The sequence below is a fragment of the Dryobates pubescens genome, chromosome 17 (genome assembly GCF_014839835.1).
Source record: "Dryobates pubescens isolate bDryPub1 chromosome 17, bDryPub1.pri, whole genome shotgun sequence".
Classification (NCBI taxonomy): Eukaryota; Metazoa; Chordata; class Aves; order Piciformes; family Picidae; genus Dryobates; species Dryobates pubescens.
This window is the reverse complement of record NC_071628.1, coordinates 7,282,769-7,302,301: the sequence shown is the minus strand read 5'-3', so window position 1 is coordinate 7,302,301 and position 19,533 is coordinate 7,282,769. Positions and strand designations below refer to the sequence as shown.

Genomic DNA, 19,533 nt, shown 5'->3' with positions numbered 1-19,533 from the left:
AAGGTAAAAAAAACCTCCTTTAAATATTATCTCTTCTTGCCTACATTATGCAACTTGCTATTGGAATGCTGCAAAGATGTTTTCTATGCAGAATGTTTCTATGAAACAGTCCCAATTTGCTTTTGAGTTTAGGGGTTTTTTGGTTTGTTTTGTTGGGGTTTTGGTTTTGTTTCAGGGTTTTTTTTGAATGAAGAGGAAAGATAAGGGTTTCAAAGGTTAATAATTAAGGAACCGAAGAACTATGCCTCTACACTCCTGTGCTATTTGATATATGACAGGACAATATGTAGACTTGATGGGCTGTTTGCTTATGAAGTGAAATCATTCTGAAGCACTTACTTGTTGAACACCTTCTCCTCCAACATCCCGTAACTGATGAATACCAGGAACGCTGCCAATCTTATCTACTTCATCCAGAAAAACAATTCCTGCAGTTACAGAAAACAGACTTAAGAAAGGCCCCACTTCAAGAGAAGCAAAAACTTGCATAATGGTCTTCCTGTGTGTAACACAGCAGAGATCTGCTCTATTTCCTCCCTGTAGATTGCAAAAGTGTATGCAATCTCATCCAGCTATGGATAAGAAGAGATAGAATAGAATAAACCAGGTTGGAAGAGACCTTCAAGATCATTGTGTCCAACCTATCATCCAACCCACCTAATCAACTAAACCATGCAACCAAGCACCCTATCAAGTCTTCTCCTGAACACCTCCAATGATGGTGACTCTACCACCTCCCTGGGCAGCCCATTCCAATGGGCAATCACTCTCTCTGTGTAGAACTTCCTCCTAACCTCCAGCCTAAGATACTACAAGATAAGGTTCAAGCTCTTCTCAAGTTTATTATTTCTGATTGAATGTGCTAAAATTCAGGAATTACAGAAATACTGATTTTTCCAAGTTCAAGGCATTTGGATGATACAAATAGTTTATGGATGAACTTCAGGAGGCACATCACTGAAGTTTACCTTGCTGAGCTTTTTCTACATTGTAGTTGGCATCCTGCAGGAGTTTTGCAATGACAGATTCAATGTCTTCACCAACATAGCCAGCTTGAGTCAAGGTAGTACAATCACAGATGGCAAAGGGGACATCCAGGCATTTTGCTAGAGTCTGAGCCAGCAAGGTTTTACCTGGCAACACGAAAACTCTGTGTTATAATTTCCATGCATTTCTTTAGAGCACACAACCCCAAATATTTACCACAGGGTCACCATTACTCTTAGCTGACATTTGGAATGTTCACAAATTTGTATCAGGATATTTTCCCAAGGAATGCAGTTCTCATTAACAGTGGTTTTTACATTGCCAAGCTGTATTTCTGAATTAGACTAACAGCACACATTTGAGGCTGCTTGAAATGCATACAGTATCACAAGTGTCACACAATATAAAAACCAAAATACAGGTACTTGCATAGATTAAAGATCAAATAAATCAGTAGTCCTTTGCAGACACTCAGGGTGCAGTGCAAAGTCCAATTGCTCCTGCTTTGAAGTTGAGGAGAAACAGAATTAAAATATTATTTAGTGAATGTTCTCCAAAATAGTCTAAAAAAATACTTAGCCCTTCAGTACAAACACTCTCACTGCTTCTGAGCACACAAATGTAACTTCTCTTTGGACCCCCACCCCCATAACTTCCCAGGGGTGAAACACCACTGACCACAGCACCTCGACTTGCCTTCTAAAGCAGAGAAACTTTAAATGTGTCTTGTTTCAGCTTAGTAGAACTTGCAGCTTTTAATCAGTTAGCAAACAACATAGGCACTTAAAAAAGAAAACACGTGACCAGACCTCCTTCCTTTACAAGGCCATTTAGCTCAGCTTGTTACCATGGCATGAAAGCACAAAAATCCCAGTTTGGAATTCAGTTTAGCTTTTTATAAACCAAAATGGCATCATCACAAGAGAGGAAACATCACTCATCAACCACCAGTTCTAAGAAAAACCTGATGCCTATAAAACTCGTGCAGCTCTGTACCTGATCCAGTTGGTCCAAGCAGCAAAATGTTACTTTTTTCAAGTTTTATGTCATCATTGGATGAATCTAGTACTTCTCCTCCCCGTTTTTCCTGAGGTATCTGCTGGTTCATTTGTTGCTGCATCGATGCTCCTAAAGCGTTCCCGTGTGGACTGATTCCAGCAATCTGCAGTAGCTCTGGAGAGAACAGTAACAGCACTGTCTGAGCACTGACAAGCTCTGTCATTACCTTAAACACGCAATCAAAGCTTGACTCTTTATGGGTCTATGCAAATCTATAATTCTACCTGTACAGATGATTACAGATAAGACTGCAACAGAAATATGGAACAATTATGACAAAACCCAGGAGTTCCAATCCTATTTTTGCACAAGCATATATGCAAATAATTTCCAGAGGTACAGTGGATTATCTAAAATTAGTCCTCTACATTAAAAACAAGAGAAACTTTCAGTCCCTACAAATGATCTCATTTAAACTAATTTTTTATATTTTTTTTTTTAACACATGAGAAGAAATAAACCCAAAATGTTAATCTCTGTGATGAGCATCCTCTGTATGACTGGATGAACATTCTCTGTATTCTCTGAAAGAATACAAGAACTGGTACCTAACAATTACAACAGCAATGCACAGGTCTACTCTCGAGACTGAAAGGCTTGTCTCAATTCACAGCTGTTACAGGTTGTGTCTCTACATGGGGATATGGAACTGGATTTTCCTTCTTTTCAGAGCCCTAGCTTTAATTAATTTGTAATGCTGAATTTTGAGGCCTAATAAAACTGGTTTGAGGTGGTGTAACTGGGTTACAAATTGATCTACACCAGAATAAGGAACAAGTTCAAAAGCCAGTGAGAGTTCAAGTAACTGAAAATAAACACAATTGACATCACCCAGACAAAAAAAAGAAAGGTATCACAGTAACTAAGGTTGGAAGAGACCCCAAGGATCATCAAGTCCAACCTGTTCAAACAGACCTCACAACTAGACCATGGCACCAAGTGCCACGTCCAATCCCCCCTTGAACACCCCCGGGGACGGCGACTGCACCACCTCCCTGGGCAGCATATTCCAATGACGAATGACTTGCTCAGTGAGGAACTTTTTCCTCACCTCGAGTCTAAACCTCCCCTGGCACAGCTTGAGACTGTGTCCCCCTGTTCTGGTGCTGGCTGCCTGGGAGAAGAGACCAACCCCATCCTGTCTACAACCACCTTTCAGGCAGTTGTAGAGGGCAATGAGGTCTGATCCTTCTCTTCTCCCGGCTAAACATCCTGAGGGTCAAGATGACAGTGCCTTTTAAGAGTACAAATACCCTGCAGAAAACAGTTGCATAACCTCCTTTACTATCTCACTCACATCGTATGCTGCATGGCACTACTAACACCTCAAATCTAAGTTTAAAAACCCCGAAACATTCTATTTTAGTGTACTGAGAATAATTCTAAGGACAATAATTTGATCAACTTCATAAAAGGTATTTTTGTAATTCACTGCTTTCCACTAGAGTAAAATCCTAGTCACCTTGATACCATCAATTAAATTTAATTACAGAAGAAAAACAAACAGAATTTTCACCAGCATTACAAGCTAGTGGTCAATGGAGACTATTCTACATCAACATCAAAAGAGTACATATTGCAGAGGAGGACATGAGGAGAGAGTTCACTTACTTGTAAATCTGTACTCATCCTCCCGTCTTCTGATTTCTAATTCTAAGAGAGAGGATGAAAACAGTAACAAAAAATTAAGTTTATAAAAGCTTATAAATTCTCTACCTCTTGCCCTCTTCTGAATACATCTCAGCAATGTGTATGAATTTCTAACAAGAACTCCCCCCCGCATGAATTAGGTTTTATTGCTGTCAAAATTAACCCCAGACCCAATTTACATGCTCTCAAAGTGACAGCAAGCTTTCTGCTGTTTACAACAGTAAGAGACTATTGCCTCGGATCAGATTCTCATTTAAAAGCCACCTACAGAAAGGGGCAAAAAAAAGCTACAGTGTAACTTTGTTTTGAGAAGGCTTCCTTAAACTCTCCCATTGAGTGTTAAAATGTGAGAGCACACATTTCAAAGCAGTGTCCATTACTAATGCTTACTGGCAGTCCCTCTGGCTGTAAACCATTTTATCTTCCTGGAAAGGAGCAGGAACTGCTCTGTGCCAGGTATACAACTGTTCTCCTACCATTACCAGAACACTGCTACTAATGTTTCCCTCTCACTTCAAATACTTTTTTACATAAATTCAAAGAACAAAGATTTTTTTTGCTCAGTGTAGTATCTATTGCAAGACAGGCCAAAACACCTTTAAAAAAAAAATTAAGACCAAGGTACACTTTGAATCAGAGACAGCAACTTAATCTTACTTCTAAAAATAAATTAGATCAACATAGCTCCACACTTACTCAGTAGCAAAAGTACTGCCAAGAGTAACTCCATCTACACCTGCCAGATATGGAGCAATACCATGGTGACCAACACACTGCCAACAAGTGATGTTAGAAAGCTATTTGCCAAATCCACCATGCAAAATACTGTCTTTGTGATCTGCATCGTTGCTTGCAGATTAAGCAGCAGATTTACTGTTAAACAGTAAATGAGATTAGAAAGGAAAGTTTAGGAGGCTTGTATAAAGTTAGACACCTACTAACATGCGTCAAGAGCAAAAGCTAACCAGGTAACCTGGCAAACAGTACCCTGGCATCACCAACCTCCTGGATTGCTTTCACATCAGAAGTCTAAAAGTTAAATTTAATTGAAATGATTTTAGCTCATTCCAACTACAGAACAGCTCATGTTAAAGGTAAAACCTTTCTCAGGTCAAAATCAAAAGTCCTGAAACAGTAAGTTTTATTTGAACAGGCAATTACCAACCACCATACGAACCTCTTGGTGTTAGAGAAGTCTGCTTTTCAACTTCTGCTTGCTGTCTCAGGTTAGCTGGGATATTATTGTAGATTCTCTTGTAATGATTGTACACAGCAACTGAAAGCACCTTCTTGGCAAAACACTGACCAACAACATACTTGTCGAGGTAGTTATAAATCTGAAAAATAACTCCGTTTTAGTAACAGCAGCAAAGAAGCAAGAGGAGAACACTGTGCCAAAGATGGACTTCCATCTAAACCAACCATTGCAGAACTGAGAAACAGAAACCCAACATCTAAAACACAGGATATATTCCTGATGACAAGTTTACAGAAGAACACAGTCATACTGTATCTGTTCTCCCCTACTAATATTTAAACCCACTGTTACTTTTCACCCAAACTTGTAAGAGGAACAGAAATTACAAGAATGGCTAATGTCTTACAAGTCCTTGTCTAGGAACTATCCAGAGCTTCAGAAATCATTACTGTCCACTGGGAACTAAGAAACACAGTAAGCTATGTGGGAGAGGGAAACCAAATAACTTAGGATGGGTCATCACCAAAAGCTAACCAAGCCCAGCTCTCACACAGAAGCAGGGCAAATAAAAGCTTCTGCAGCTCCAGAAAGAAGCTAATAATACTAGGCTGCAGAATACAAAGTCATAGCAGGAAATAAATGTACTGCAGGTGGTGAGGGCAGAAGTTACCCTCAGAGTGACAAGGAGAAGATGAAGGTACTGGACTTCAGCCACAAGACAAAGCCAAAGGAAAACAAACCCAGATGTTTTTACTGGATCTAGTTGCTCTCTGTATCAGTGCTGTACTGGGTCACGTAGCTCTCAAAGGTTTAATCTTGAGCTAATCCTCTTTCTTGTTTGTGGCTCTGTCACATTGGACCATCATATACACCTGATGCAGATCAAGCACTAAAGCATTTCACCCTGCTCTAACACAAGGAAACCCTGGGGTGGAATTAAGATCCATACCTTCTTCGGTGGAGGTGGTGGCTTCTGCTGGAATGCCAATTTCACAGCTTCTGCTGCTGACTCAGGCTCTTTAATGATGCTCTTTTTCGTGTCTGCCTCTGACAGTACCACAAAGAAATGATGGCACTTTTCACACTTCACAAAACGGGTGGAAGCTGCAGGAAATGTAGAGCAAAAGTTTCAGAGGAAACTTTCAGTATTCATGTACAAGTTTGTCACACACGAGACAAGCACCTGTAAGTCAGCACAGCCACCTCTCTGTTTATAAAACACCTCCCCTTTATTCACCTCAGCAGCTTTCATAGCAATTATCAGACTATGAAGTGTGACGTGGGGAATACAACTTGCCCCAAAAGTCTCAACACAGAGCAGCAATCAGACAACAGATTAAGTAAAAATCTATTTCAGTAGCACTATGCTTGGAAGAGGAAAGTTTGTATCTCAGAGCAATGCAAAGTTAATGAGGGCTTCCAACTGTGCAGGAATCGTTCCTAACTCTCACACCAGCAGACAAACCCCCTGTGGTTAGGGACAGACAACTTTGAAGTGAAGGAATGCAAAACGCAGTCACAAAGACAAGATGCAGCAGGTTCAGGAGAGGACAGCTGTGGCAGCTTCTGGTCACTGCATCCCACTGGCTGTGGAACACCATGGAACATGTTTAAGACACCTAAGCCCAGGGCATGGAGCATAGCAGGGTAACTGAAAGGGCTCATCCCAACAAGAGGCAGCTGTGGTATGCAACAAACGATCAGGACTTTGAAGTCTTGCAAGTTCTTTTGCTTGTTTATTTTTATTGTCAAGAGCAGAACAAGTTTCTTTCAAATTCCAAAACTCAAACCCTCTCACTGCTGGCTTTGTGAACTGCCTCAAGAAATTGTGTTACCTGCAAAGACTGGGTTCAGAAGCCTGCAAACCAGACAGCAGAGAAAAATAAATGTGCAATTCAAAATAGCTCTTTTCTGACCATATTACTATGCTACTAAATACAAATAATGTGCAACAGAACTGATCACAGAATGGCTTGAGTTGGAAGAGACCTTAAAGATCATCTAGCTCCAACCCCCCCATCATGGGCAAGGACACCTTCAACTAGACCAGCCTGCACAAAGCCTCATCCAGAATTTAAATATATTAGTAAATACATCCAACTAAAAGCAAAGTAAAGGTAGCAAAGCAACCATGTGAAAAACTTCAATGCCAAAACATCTGAAGTCACAGAAAGCTTTTATAGAATAGCTTGTACACTATGGTACCAACTGACTTCAGCAACAGCCTCTAGCAACAAACAAGCTGTGTATTTATAACTTGTTGTTGCCTCCCACAGCGCTGGCATCGGCGAAAGAGGAGTGGGTGTTTGTTTGACTATTACACACAGCTTGTGAGTGGCAAAGTAAGACCAGCAGATTAGGAATGTAGTACACAACACTGTGACCATGACAGCTTTATTAACTCTACTCCAAAGAAAATTTGTGAAACAGCTGGAAAGTTCTCCTGGCAGCCTTCCAAATTACTGTTATCTGTCTGATGGGAACATGATGCAGATGAACTTGCATGTACACTTCTTATATAACTCTTCTGTAGCAACAATATTGTAGGTGAAATCCTTAACCTTTCTCCCAGTGGCCACTCAAAACATCTCTGATATTCTTCATGACATGAGGCTGTGAGTCTTTCCTTATGCATTGCTACCACTCAGCTTTATTTGGACGGAGTCATCATGAGAATACTTCTCTCTCTCTCTCATAGATCCATGGAAAAGGTTTAAAAAAAGAACAATAGCAAATAAAGAACAGGCTATCAGAATGTCCCCTTCTGCCCTGCCCTGGTGAGGTCACATGCCTAAGAGGGCATCCTATCAATGGTGATCAATAGCTAGTGGGGGGGGAGGGGGAGGAGGTGCCCAGGGAGAGGACAAGGGGCAATGGGTAAAAACTATAACCCAGGAGATTCCATCTGAACATGACAAAAACTTCTTTGCAGTGACGGTACTGGAGCCCTGGAGCCCCTGTGGAATCTCCTTCTCTGGAAAGATTCCAAACCCAGTTGAACTTATGATCTCGGGCAAGCTGCTGTGGGTGACCCTGCTTTAACAGCAGGGCTGAACCAGAAGACCTCCAGAGTTCACCACCAACCCCAACCACGCTGGGATTAGGTAATTCTGCAATACTATTGTGCATTTTAGAAACACATTCCACTGGGAAAAAAGTATTGTGCAGACTACACTTTTATCAATAACTCCAAGCAGCACACAGAAAGGCAATTAGAGACCTTCCTAACTCTCAGCAGGACCAATAGTGTTTGTGGTTAGAATCTTTGATGTATGGGGTGCCTTGGAGAGGAAACAGTTATCAAAACACAGCTGTGAAACTGGCCAGTTTATCTTCTACACAGCAATGTGGGGAGAAGGATCAATGAGTTTTAACAGAACAAAAGGGGAAAAAAAGAGAAGTTTGCTGTGAAAACCAAGGTAACTAAGTTCAAGTACTGCTATTTCCCTAAAACTGCAACTTTGCAATTCTTAAATACTGGCATGGCTTTTTTGTGTGCTTTTAGCACCACATAAAAGCACAGCAAAGAGCCTTCGTGCCAAATTACCTCATGGTCATTAAGACGTCTGCAAATATTTACTGTGTGGTAAAATGCAGGTCAAGAGTTGGGTTTGGTTCAGGCATTTGCAAAGAGGTCTCTACAGTCCGTAGGAGCTGACCTTTCCAAAGTGAAAGGCTGGGTTTGTACAACATATACAGGAAGCCAAAACAACCACAAGATTAATCTTAAATGCATTTGTAGGGGTGAGATAATGGACTACTACTAAATTGCTCTGAAGTGAAAAGACATCAGAAAAATGAGCAGGGAAGCTACTTGCTTATTAAATGTCAGGGAAGTCTTGCTTTGGGGGATGGAGACAACCTGATGGCATCAGGTTGAGACAAAGCAGCTCCTGAATAAGGCTTCTTATGTCAATCAGCTTTGCAGCTATTGGATTTCACTCTACATCCTGGGCTCACATCTTATTTCATCGATCACAAAACTCTCCTTTCCTTACAGGAGTTCACAACCCAAAACGATACAGGAACAGCTGAGAAATTGTGTCACAGCAAAATTCCTTTGGGTTTGTGTCATATTCTTCCTTAATTGTTCATTACTGGAAAACCACTGCCATGCAAATCCTTGTGCAAGATTTGCAGATACAAAGTCAAGCCCCGTTAATAACAAACTCCACAGGACAACCAGTCTGTCACACTCAATGGCAATTCATTTGCTAATAAATGTGGCTTTCATTCAGTATTTTGTTGCCCTATTTCTCTCAAACTGATGGAAAATGCCATTATTTAAAAACTGAAGCAAATGCTAATTGCGTATTTTCCTTTGCCTTCAGGTATTTACTTAGGGCTCTGCAGTTCAGCAGTTCAAACAATTCATCATTTTTCCTGACTAAGCAACATTGAAGGCTTATCTGGAAGATCAAGTTATGGTATGCTTAGTGCAACCTGCAATCTGTTCATTTGAGACAGAACAGGAGGGGTTTTTTTTTAATCAAAACAAAACTCGAGCCTTGAGCACAAGCCCTACGAGGAGAGGCTGAGGGAGCTGGGATTGATTAGCCTGGAGAAGAGGAGCCTTGGGGGAGACCTTATTGCTGTCTACATCTACCTGAAGGGTGGTTGTAGCCAGGAGGGGGTCGGTCTCTTCTCCCAGGCAACCAGCACCAGAACAAGAGGACACAGTCTCAAGCTGTGCCAGGGGAAGTTTAGGCTGGAGGTGAGGAGAAAGTTCTTCACAGAGAGAGTTGTTAGCCATTGGAATGTGCTGCCCAGGGAGGTGGTGGAGTCACCATCCCTGGAGGTGCTCAAGAGGGGATTGGACATGACACTTGGTGCCATGGTTTAGTTATGAGGTCTGTGGTGACAGGTTGATCTTGATGATCTTTGAGGTCTCTTCCAACCTTGGTGATTCTGTGTAATAATTGAGATAATTATAACTCAGTTCTTTGTTTTCCTATCATTTCATATACCACAGTGTGACTAGGAAGCAACATGTTCAAATTAACAGCTTAAACCAGAAGGACGTAGGTCCAGAGAAAACTTGACCATGATTCACAGGAGTTTCTGTGAATTCAAAACCATTGCAATCTTTGGATTAAGTTACCAATTAACAGACAAATGAAGACTGCTGCCTTCAAGATGAATAAAAGTCACTAAACCACACTTCTGCCTTCCTGGACAGTGATCGTTCCCCTCTGAGGCAATGCCTGAACAGTATTTCCAGACAGAAGCACAAATTCCAGTAATAAGAAGCAAACACAGCAGTGAAGTGATGGTTTCAAAATGTCTGTCTACTCATGAATCATCTGATAAGAAGGTTAATGAGGATGATAATCCTCCCACGGTTTTCAACCACACCTAGGCCAGGGAGAGGCCAACATACTGAAGACAAGACCGGACTCCAACAGCTTGTGCCAGATTTGTCAGAACCTTGTTGCCTGAGTTTCATTTTCAGAGAAATAAGCTTTTTGGTTTGTTTGTATAGAAGCTGAGGCCTGATCCTTTTATAACAAATACAGATATAATGCTATAGAATTCTCTTGGTTCAGAATATTCTATCATTTTTATTCTGAGTATTTTATATGAGCAGTGAGTAACAGCACATCTGCTCATTCTTCTCACCAGCTGTTCAACAAGTTTATACTGACCTTGTCTTAAGCTTCTTAGTGCACTAGTCTGATTATGACTTGATACTTCCTCCCTGAGCCCCACCAGCTAACAATGGCTTTCTGACTTTTAGACTGGGCTCATTAGCACCGGAATAAGGAGAAATGCCTCCGAGTCTGATACAACCTAAAGCATAATTGGTGTTAATTTCAGAATCCCAGACCTGTTTGGGTTGGAAGGGACCTTTAAAAGTCATCTTGTCCAACCTCCCTGCAGTCAGCAGGGACATATGTAATTAGAGCAAGTTGCTCAGAGCCCCAAACAACCAAACCTGGAATGGTTGCAGAGATGGGGCATCTACCACCTCTCTGGTGAGACTGTGGCCTAGGTTGCCCACTCTCAGAAAACAAATTTCTTCCTTTTATCTAGCCTCCTTCTTTCAAACTCATCATCCCTTCTAATGTTGCAACAGGCCCTGCTAAAAGGTCTGCCCCATCTTTCTGATTGGCCTCTTTAAGTACTGAAAGGTGGTCTCCCTGGAGCCTTGTCTTCTCCTGACTGAACAATCCCAACTCTCTCAGCCTGGCGTCACATCAGAGAGGGTCCAGCCCTCCCATCATTGCTGTGGCCTCCTCTGTCCCCACTCCAACATGTCCATGTCTCTCCTGTGCTGAGGACTCCAGAGCTGGACCCAGCACTGCAGTCCTCATGCACTTGCAGGTGAGGTCTCAGCAGGGTGGTGGGGCAGAATCCCCTTCCCTTGACCTGCTGCCCATGATGCTGGGAATGAAGCCTAGGACATGGTTAGCTTCCAGGCTGTATGCATGCATTGCCAGCTCACATCCAGCTTTTCATCTACCAGCATACCCAAGTCCTTAGTGGCAGAACTACTCTCAAGCCTTTCATCCTCCAGCCTGTACAGATACCCAGGACTGCCCTGACCCAGGTGCAGGACCTTGCACTTAGCCTTGTTGAACCTCATGACATTCACATATGCCCACTTCTCAAGACTACCCATGTCCCTCTCAATGACATCCCATCCCTCAGCAGTGTCAACCACACCACTCCACTTAGTGTCATCTACAAACCTGCTGAGGGTGCACTCAATCCCACTGTGTTACTGATGAAGATATTAAACAGTACTGGTCCCAGTACAGACCCCTGAGGGCAGGACTTTGGATTGCACTTCCAAAAGAGTAGCTTTTGCTGCTGGACACCAGGTGTCTGACACACTTTGGGTTTCCTGTTTGGATTTTTGGAATGCATTAAAGGGATCTGACTTTGCCATAGGAGACTATTCTAAGTAAGCCATCTGTCATATACCAATTCCTCTGCTGGATAAGCTTTTTGGCTACAGTACAGGCAGGATTAAAGTTTTATTATACACTAAACAAAAGGGAAGACATCACAAGCCATACATGAACATGCATTTTAATTACTATCAGTAGTTAAAGTGTGGTTTGGGGGGTTTTGGTTTGGTTTGGGAGTGTTTTTGTTTGGGTTTTTTGGTTTTTAAACCTGAGCATCCTTTGCACTGCATAAAACAAAGTGAACTACTTCACAACTGCATATTGACAGTTGTGGTCCAAATTCCACTACCATAGCCTGCTCCACCACACAACAGAAAAATGTATCCACAGATAATCCATGCTTACCCCAAAATGGCCAAACTAACAAACGTTTTGATGCTGTATTAATGAGGTAGGCTACAACACAGATCTGTGTCTATGTAAAGAAAAGAAAGTATGCAAAGCCACTTACACACAAAGGTCTCCACGTGTGTGCACAAGTCACCACACTTCGGGCAGCGCAGCTGGTTCCCTCCTTTCCCAGAGTTTCCAGAGCTTGATTTTTTGCCACCTCCTTCACCGACAGACTTCTAATAGAATAGAATAGAGTAATAGAATAAAACCAGGTTGGAAGAGACCTTCAAAATCATTGTGTCCAACCTATCATCCAACACCATCTAATCAACTAAACCATGGCACCAAGCACCTTATCAAGTCTCCTCCTGAACACCTCCAGTGATGGTGACTCCACCACCTCCCCAGGCAGCCCATTCCAATGTGCAATCACTCTCTGTGTAAAACCTCCTCCTAACCTCCAGCCTAAATCTCCCCTGGCGCAGCCAGAGACTGTGTCCTCTTGTTCTGGTACTGGTTGCCTGGGAGAAGAGACCAACCTCTGCCTGTCTACAACCTCCCTTAAGGTAGTTGTAGACAGCAATAAGGTCACCCCTGAGTCTCCTCTTCTCCAGGCTAATCAATCCCAGCTCCCTCAGTCTCTCATCACAGGGCTGTGTTCCAAGCCCCTTACCAACTTTGCTGCCCTTCTCTGGACTCGCTCCAGCAAGTCAACATCCTTCCTAAACTGAGGGGCCCAGAACTGGACACAGTACTCAAGGTATGGCCTAACCAGTGCCCCCACTAACAGGGGCAGAATGACCTCCCTGTTCCTGCTGGCCATACTGTTCCTGATGCAGGCCAGGATGCCATTGGCCCTCTTGGCCATCTGGGCACACTGCAGACTCATGTTCAGCCTACCATCAACCAGCACCCTCAGGTCCCCCTCTGCCTGGCCGCTCTGACCCCAGCCTGTAGCACTGCATGGGGTTGTTGTGCCCAATGTGCAGAATTCCAGACAATTAGCCCCAAACAATGGAGCCATTACGTCAGGCATTTAGCAGTGCTTATGGAATCCTGCCATGTCTATATTGCAATAGCTGAATGACAAAGTAACTACTGGAAAGGCTTCTTAAAGGCTTTGGAAAGTTAGAAAAGCAAGATATAAACATTTTTAAGCATATACACATCTACATTGCATGTCTGGAATACCTCTTCCATAGGTATTTCATAAACATTGGAACTGCTCAGTGGGGACAAACAGTAACAAGTTAAAATGCATCAAGAATGTTTAAAAGATATATTTCAATGTGGTTTATTCTAACTCCAGAGAAGAAAATAAATCTTACTTAGAGGGAAATTTCATTATCACAACTGTGTTGAGCCTAAAGGTTTCTGAAGCTACAACTCTCATGTCCTTGACAGATGGAGCTCTGCTGGCAGCTGGCTGTAGGGTACACAGGGCCTATACAACAAGCATCTCAGAAACTGCTTGGAAATATTTTATCTTTTACTTCTAGGGCAGAGTTCCCTGCCAAAGATCTACTTGTCTTTCTTCAGACTGCCCTGCTTCGTGATGTTCAAGGTTACCATTATTTAAACCTGCATCTGTTCTATGTCTTTGTACTTTAATAAATGCTGTCATTCTTTAAGAAAGAGCAAAGATCTCTTCCCTTGTCAAAGGCAGTTCCTCATTCTTTTTAAACCTTGCTCACCTACTCATTTCTCCTTGCAACCCTTCTAAAGACTTTAAATTCTTACCTTCCTTCTTTCTTTTTTAAAGAAGTTGAAGCTGAACCCTCAGAACACACCTGTGTCACCTGGACAGCTCCTCAGGCATCACAACACACCATACTAGGACAAAGTTATGGGCTGAGAACTCTCAAAATCTTATTTGCTGTCTAAAGAGCAGTTCTATCCTCAGGTAATCATTTCTCTGAAGCAGCTGTTTATTAACTATAATTACAGAGAGCCTAGGATGAAAACAGATTACAATTTACTAACAGTAAAGCTAATCTCCTCATGAACTTGCCTTGCTTAATACAGCTGCAGAACCAGTGCTGAAACAACCCTTCTAAAATGTACTTTACCTTCAAACAGCCCACTTGGGAACAGCAGGCTTTAGAAGGAGAACAGTTCTGACTGCTACTTTTCCCTAAGATCCTCAAACCTGTTGTGGCTTTTTAAGATTCTACAAAGTTTTAAGTGTTCCTTTATGCTAAGTAAAGATCTATACAACTGGGAAAAGCATTATGGGACATTTATAAGTTTTGTCTGCTACTGAACTAATTTTTTCTTCACTGCCAGCTGCAGCAATTTAAAGGATCAGAAATGGCAACAGTTAGCAACAGATTTCAAGAAGGTTAATTTTAACTGCAGGAAAAAAATCCACTAAAAACACTAGAGAAATGTTTATATAAACTATTGAGAAAAAACAGCCTCATGTGTGGAGATTACCTTGCTTCCATCTCCAGAACCCTCCTTGCTTGCACCATCCTTTGAAGCAAAGTAGGCTGGTGTTTCTGAAAAGTTTCTAAGAGGAATTCTTCGTAGGGAACAAGTTTCAAAAGTCCCAAGTTTTCCTAGCACAGGGATGCGTGTACGACCACAAGTAATACCTAAAAATAAGCGAGAAAACGTGAAACTTAGAATACATAGAATAAACCAGGTTGGAAGAGACCTTCAAGATCATCGCGTCCAACCCATCAACCAATCCAACACTGCCCAAACAACTAACCCACGGCACCAAGCACCCTGTCAAGTCTTCTCCTAAAAACCTCCAGTGATGGCGACTCCACCACCTCCCCAGGCAGTCCATTCCAATGTGCAATCACTCTTTCTGTATAGAACTTTTTTCTAACATCCAGCCTGAACCTCCCCTGGCACAGCCTGAGACTGTGTCCTCTTGTTCTGGTACTGCTTGCCTGGGAGAAGAGACCAACATCCGCCTGTCTACAACCTCCCTTCAGGTAGTTGTAGAGAGCAATAAGGTCACCCCTGAGTCTCCTCTTCTCCAGGCTAATCAATCCCAGCTCCCTCAGCCTCTCCTCGTAGGGCTTATGTTCCAAACCCCTCACCAACTTTGTTGCTCTTCTCTGGACTTGTTCCAGCAAGTCAACATCCTTCCTAAACTGAGGGGCCCAGAACTGGACACAGTACTCGAGGTGCGGCCTAACCAGTGCAGTGTACAGAGGCAGAATGACCTCCCTGCTCCTGCTGGCCACACTGTTCCTGATGCAGGCCAGGATGCCATTGGCCATTAAAAGTACTGCAGCTCTAATGCCCAAGCCACCAATCCCCAGAATTCATTTACATTTAATAGAGCTCTAAGGTTTCAGCAACAGAACTCAACTTTGAACACCCAAATTTCACATCACCACAAGAATTTCTCTTCACCGCTATAATGTTTCGCTCACAAAAGCTGCCTGGATTGTCCAGAAGTGACCCAAAAGTAATCCCAGGTCTTCTAACATCAGGCAATCAAGAGTCCTAATGTATTACAAAAGAGAGAACATCCCAGTTATGAAATTGATTGCCAGAATAAATAAATAAATAGAATCACCATCCAGCAGTTATTGTGAAAGAATTCATCGCCCAGAGTGAAAAAGAGAACTCTGAAATCTCTTGGGTGAAAAATCACCCAAGAAGTGTTGCAGAGTCACAGACTGCACATCTGGGCTGGGCTCTTCCCTGTGAGCCCCACTCAAAAACAGTTTCCAAGGATTTTAGGGACTGCTTGACAAAAGTTATCCTGAGAAAAACTGAAAGGTAGTGTCCTATCTGGCAAGTGCTGACAGACACACAGACAAATTCAGTCCGATCTGAACTTTGTTGAAATAGCTTATTGCCAACAGGACCAAAAACCTCCCTGAGAAACTAACCAGCCTCTTCCTCCTCTTGCGACAGCGGGTAGGATTACATTTCATGACTAGGTATGATGTGGATCAACATATGTCATGCCTGTGATTTCAACATCTCTCACCTCTCTCATTTAAAGTGGCAAATTTCTCACTTGCTCCCTGGTTTTGAGAAGGTAAAAGTCTGTGACTTACAGACAGAATAGCTGTGTCAGCAAATTGTTGCTATCCCACATGGCTTTACTGTTAGAGATGAAAGAATCCTACAGAAAACTTCAAAGCACTTCTAGAAATGGAATAAAACCAGCAAGAATTGCCAGAGGAATAGAGTTCATTTGCTTAGAAAGAGATAACAATGACAACTAGGAGCTGGAATCTTAGCTGAGAGAAAATTCACCTTGCTACTATAACAGGAGAACAGAAAAAGAAGCAAAGTATCATGAGTCTAAATTTACCAGGAAAACCCTGACAGGCTTCTGCCAAGTTACAACCAAGACAACAGTGTCAGACAAGACTCTGAGATGTGGGGTTTTTTCAACTGATTCATATGCTGCTTAAGATTCTTGGATTTGAAGATGATCTGCAGTTACTTTTAACACAACTAAAGCTGTCATCTTGGGGGAAAAAAAAGCTACAATAGCATTACTTCTGTCTGTAAACATGAGGGAGGAATAACGATCAATGTGCTTTCCAATTCTAAATTCCTCTGCTGTGTGCCACTGCAGCCCCAGCAAGACACTTCAGATTCCACAGGATAAACCACGGAAATACCACAGTAAACAAAAATACTGGCTCACTTTCACAACCAGTTGTGTTGTCAACTGAATCTGCAGAGAACTCTGATGACTACGTGCACCAAGTGCACTCATCAGCAGAGAATAAGCTGTGGGGAGTGTTTACAATGCAATAGCTGTTCTGCATTAATTCCCTGTCTTCAGGGCTTATTCATCACAGACAGTTCCATCACCAAGCTTTGGTTTATCACTTCTAAAGGGAACTGTGGAAAGACTCCTTAACAAAAATCAAAACCCAAACCACCAGGCAAACCCTGAAGTCACAGCTTTCCTGCAATACAGGGAGATTTAGCCCATGGAAGAAAGATGAAGCACTAATAGAGAAACATGTTACCACTAAGCACTACACATGGTGAAAGATCACCAATTGTAATTCAGGAAGTCCCTGCAACACTGGAAATGCAACAAAAGCTCTATTGTATGAACTGTGAAACTAACACAGTGTCAAGTGCTGAGCTAGTAAGTGCCACATTACCAACTGTGCCCATGTACTGATCAGAAATACTGCAGCTGTGGGTCTTCACCTTCAGAACTTAGCTGGACACTGGTCACAGATCCAGGCCAGCCAGTACCATTACAGCCACACTTCTACTGCTGTCAAGTTTACTGTTAGCCCGCCAGCCTCTGGGAAACAGTAAATGCACCCTGCTACACGGGGTGAACACTAAAGGGTGTAGAAAGGCTAAACTAAGGGAAAAAAAACAACATGTTGTCCTGCTGTTTAGCTTGTGGCTAAACATAAGCCTCATTCCTGCACTTATTGTGAGGTCTGAGTGGCATTGTTTTGGACAAGATATCATTGTACAACTCAAGAACAAAGCAGCAAGTTAAGGCTACTACTTTGTTGCATTAATAAATCCAGAGACACAATTTCAGGAGAAACCAACATTCCATCCCCAAGCCTGGCAGCTTCCCACATATAATCCTGATATTGATAAATGCTCAAATACACAGCAGCTGGTCAGCACAGCAGCGTGTGCTCACACAGAGAGCCAGCAGTCAGAGCTTGGGTGGGGTTCTGAAATAGTACAACTAAAGGACATGTATCTAACCTGAGAATATTGATAGCAGCAATGGCATTGATCCAGCATGCAGATTAGTGCGTTAAGAATCCCTGGGAGGCGCCTTTGCACCTTATTAGCCTTTAATTGCTACTTGAGGAAATAAATACCAACTTTTGGACCAAGCTTTAAATACCTTGGCAGAATCTACTGCCCAAGGAAGTGACAGGGAGACTGTGACAAAAGAGAAGTCTCCTCCCTGTCCCACACAACACTTGATCGACTAAACTGATCCATCTGCTCCAAATACTCCTTAAGTTTGCATCAATTAGCATTAGCAAACAAAGTACCTGGCAGAAAACAATCTGCCACAACAAAAACACACCAAAAAGGTTAATTTTTAAAAGAACTTTCATTGGAAGACAATGCATAAGCAATCTTCTTACTCTATATCTGTGGTTTAGTTTAACTTGTCCTTTTGTACATCCATTTTAAATCTTAGTTCTGACAAAAAATTACAAATGCAGAAAAAGAAAATTCTGAAGTTGATTCAGAATGTTACTTGCTTTAAAGTTTATTGTTTCAGTGGGTTGACATGAGGCCAGACAGGGTGGAGTTGAAAGTACTTATTTAAGTCTTTCATCACAGGTGACATCAGACATGGAAACGCAAAGTCAACTGCAACTAGTTAATAGGTGAGGTAGGTTATTAATCACCTCAGGTTGCTCAGACCGTGGCTGAGGATGCACGCATTCAAAATCCTGGTGCAAACGTGGCAGGAGTACGTTTTCGGCACAGTTTGGAGGTGCTCTGCCTTCCACCAAAACCAGCATATGGTATGTCGTCTCTTACTACCCTCAAAATCACCAGGAAAGGGACAAAAGTACTAAAAAGTAACAGCTTCCCTCCCAGTAAATGGTTTGCAGAGCCTCACTCTTCTACCGGGTTTGAAACAATTACTTTTTTGCTGAGCACAAGCCTTCATGAGAAATATTTCCAGAAAAAGCTGCAAACAAGGCAGGATTTTAATCAATGTGATAATTAAGCTCATTTAGTAGCACTACAGGGTAACACACACTGTACAACTACTGCTGAAAATCACTCCCATTGAAGTAAATTCTGTTCTCGCATTACGTTTCCCAAAAGCTATTCCAGTGCGGGCTAATTTGCCAGAACTTCACACCATGTCATACCGTCCCCTCATATCCCCCCAGGGTGACACTAGCAGCAGATTAATACAGAAAAGAAAAAGAAACTGCCGAAGCAGCCACCCTCGCCAAACCGAAGCCCTTATCGCAGCGCTGCAGCACAGTACAACCCAAGCCCCACGGGAAGGCTCCGTCCCTCGGCCCCAGGGAGCACGGCTACTCCCAGCTGACACCGCTCCGTCGGTGACCCGGCGGGCCCCGCTCCTAGCCCCCCCCGGAAGAGCCGGACTGGAAAGGCGGAGAGAGCTGACAACCGGCTGGCGGCGGCAGGGAACGGAATTTGCCCTCAAGGAGGCGGCGGAAGGGGCCACCGCGCTCCGGCCCGGTGAGGGCCCCAGAGGGCCCAGCCCCGCCAGGGAAGCAGCGTCAGGCCGGGCAGCGGCGAGGGGAGAGGACGGCAGTTACCTCTCCGCGCAGAGGGCAGCGTGGAGCCCAGGAGACGGGCAGCGGCGGCGCAGCTGTGGCAGGCGGACATGATGCTGCCGCGGGCCCGGCCCGCTCCCCCCGCTGCCGACTAGGCCTCGCTGCGCGCCCCACCCGCGCCGTAAACACC

General features: G+C 43.0%; 1 protein-coding gene across 3 annotated transcripts in view; it reads right to left on the bottom strand.

The window, feature by feature from the left end:
* Positions 1 to 19,533, bottom strand: part of CLPX (caseinolytic mitochondrial matrix peptidase chaperone subunit X) — a 27,398-nt gene extending 7,865 nt beyond the window's left edge. For 2 of the 3 annotated variants that reach the window (XR_008462654.1, XM_054168753.1), the window contains exons 1-9: positions 19,386 to 19,533; positions 14,578 to 14,738; positions 12,260 to 12,377; positions 5,844 to 5,998; positions 4,874 to 5,033; positions 3,658 to 3,699; positions 1,984 to 2,160; positions 969 to 1,133; positions 340 to 428 (exon numbers count right to left, since the gene is read on the bottom strand). Coding sequence is in view for 2 of the 3 variants with exons in the window: in XM_054168753.1 (XP_054024728.1) it covers positions 340 to 428; positions 969 to 1,133; positions 1,984 to 2,160; positions 3,658 to 3,699; positions 4,874 to 5,033; positions 5,844 to 5,998; positions 12,260 to 12,377; positions 14,578 to 14,738; positions 19,386 to 19,455 (1,137 nt within the window). In the remaining variant the exon portion in view is untranslated. The remainder of the gene's footprint in view (positions 1 to 339; positions 429 to 968; positions 1,134 to 1,983; positions 2,161 to 3,657; positions 3,700 to 4,873; positions 5,034 to 5,843; positions 5,999 to 12,259; positions 12,378 to 14,577; positions 14,739 to 19,385) is intronic. The other variant, XM_054168754.1, reaches the window with a different exon arrangement.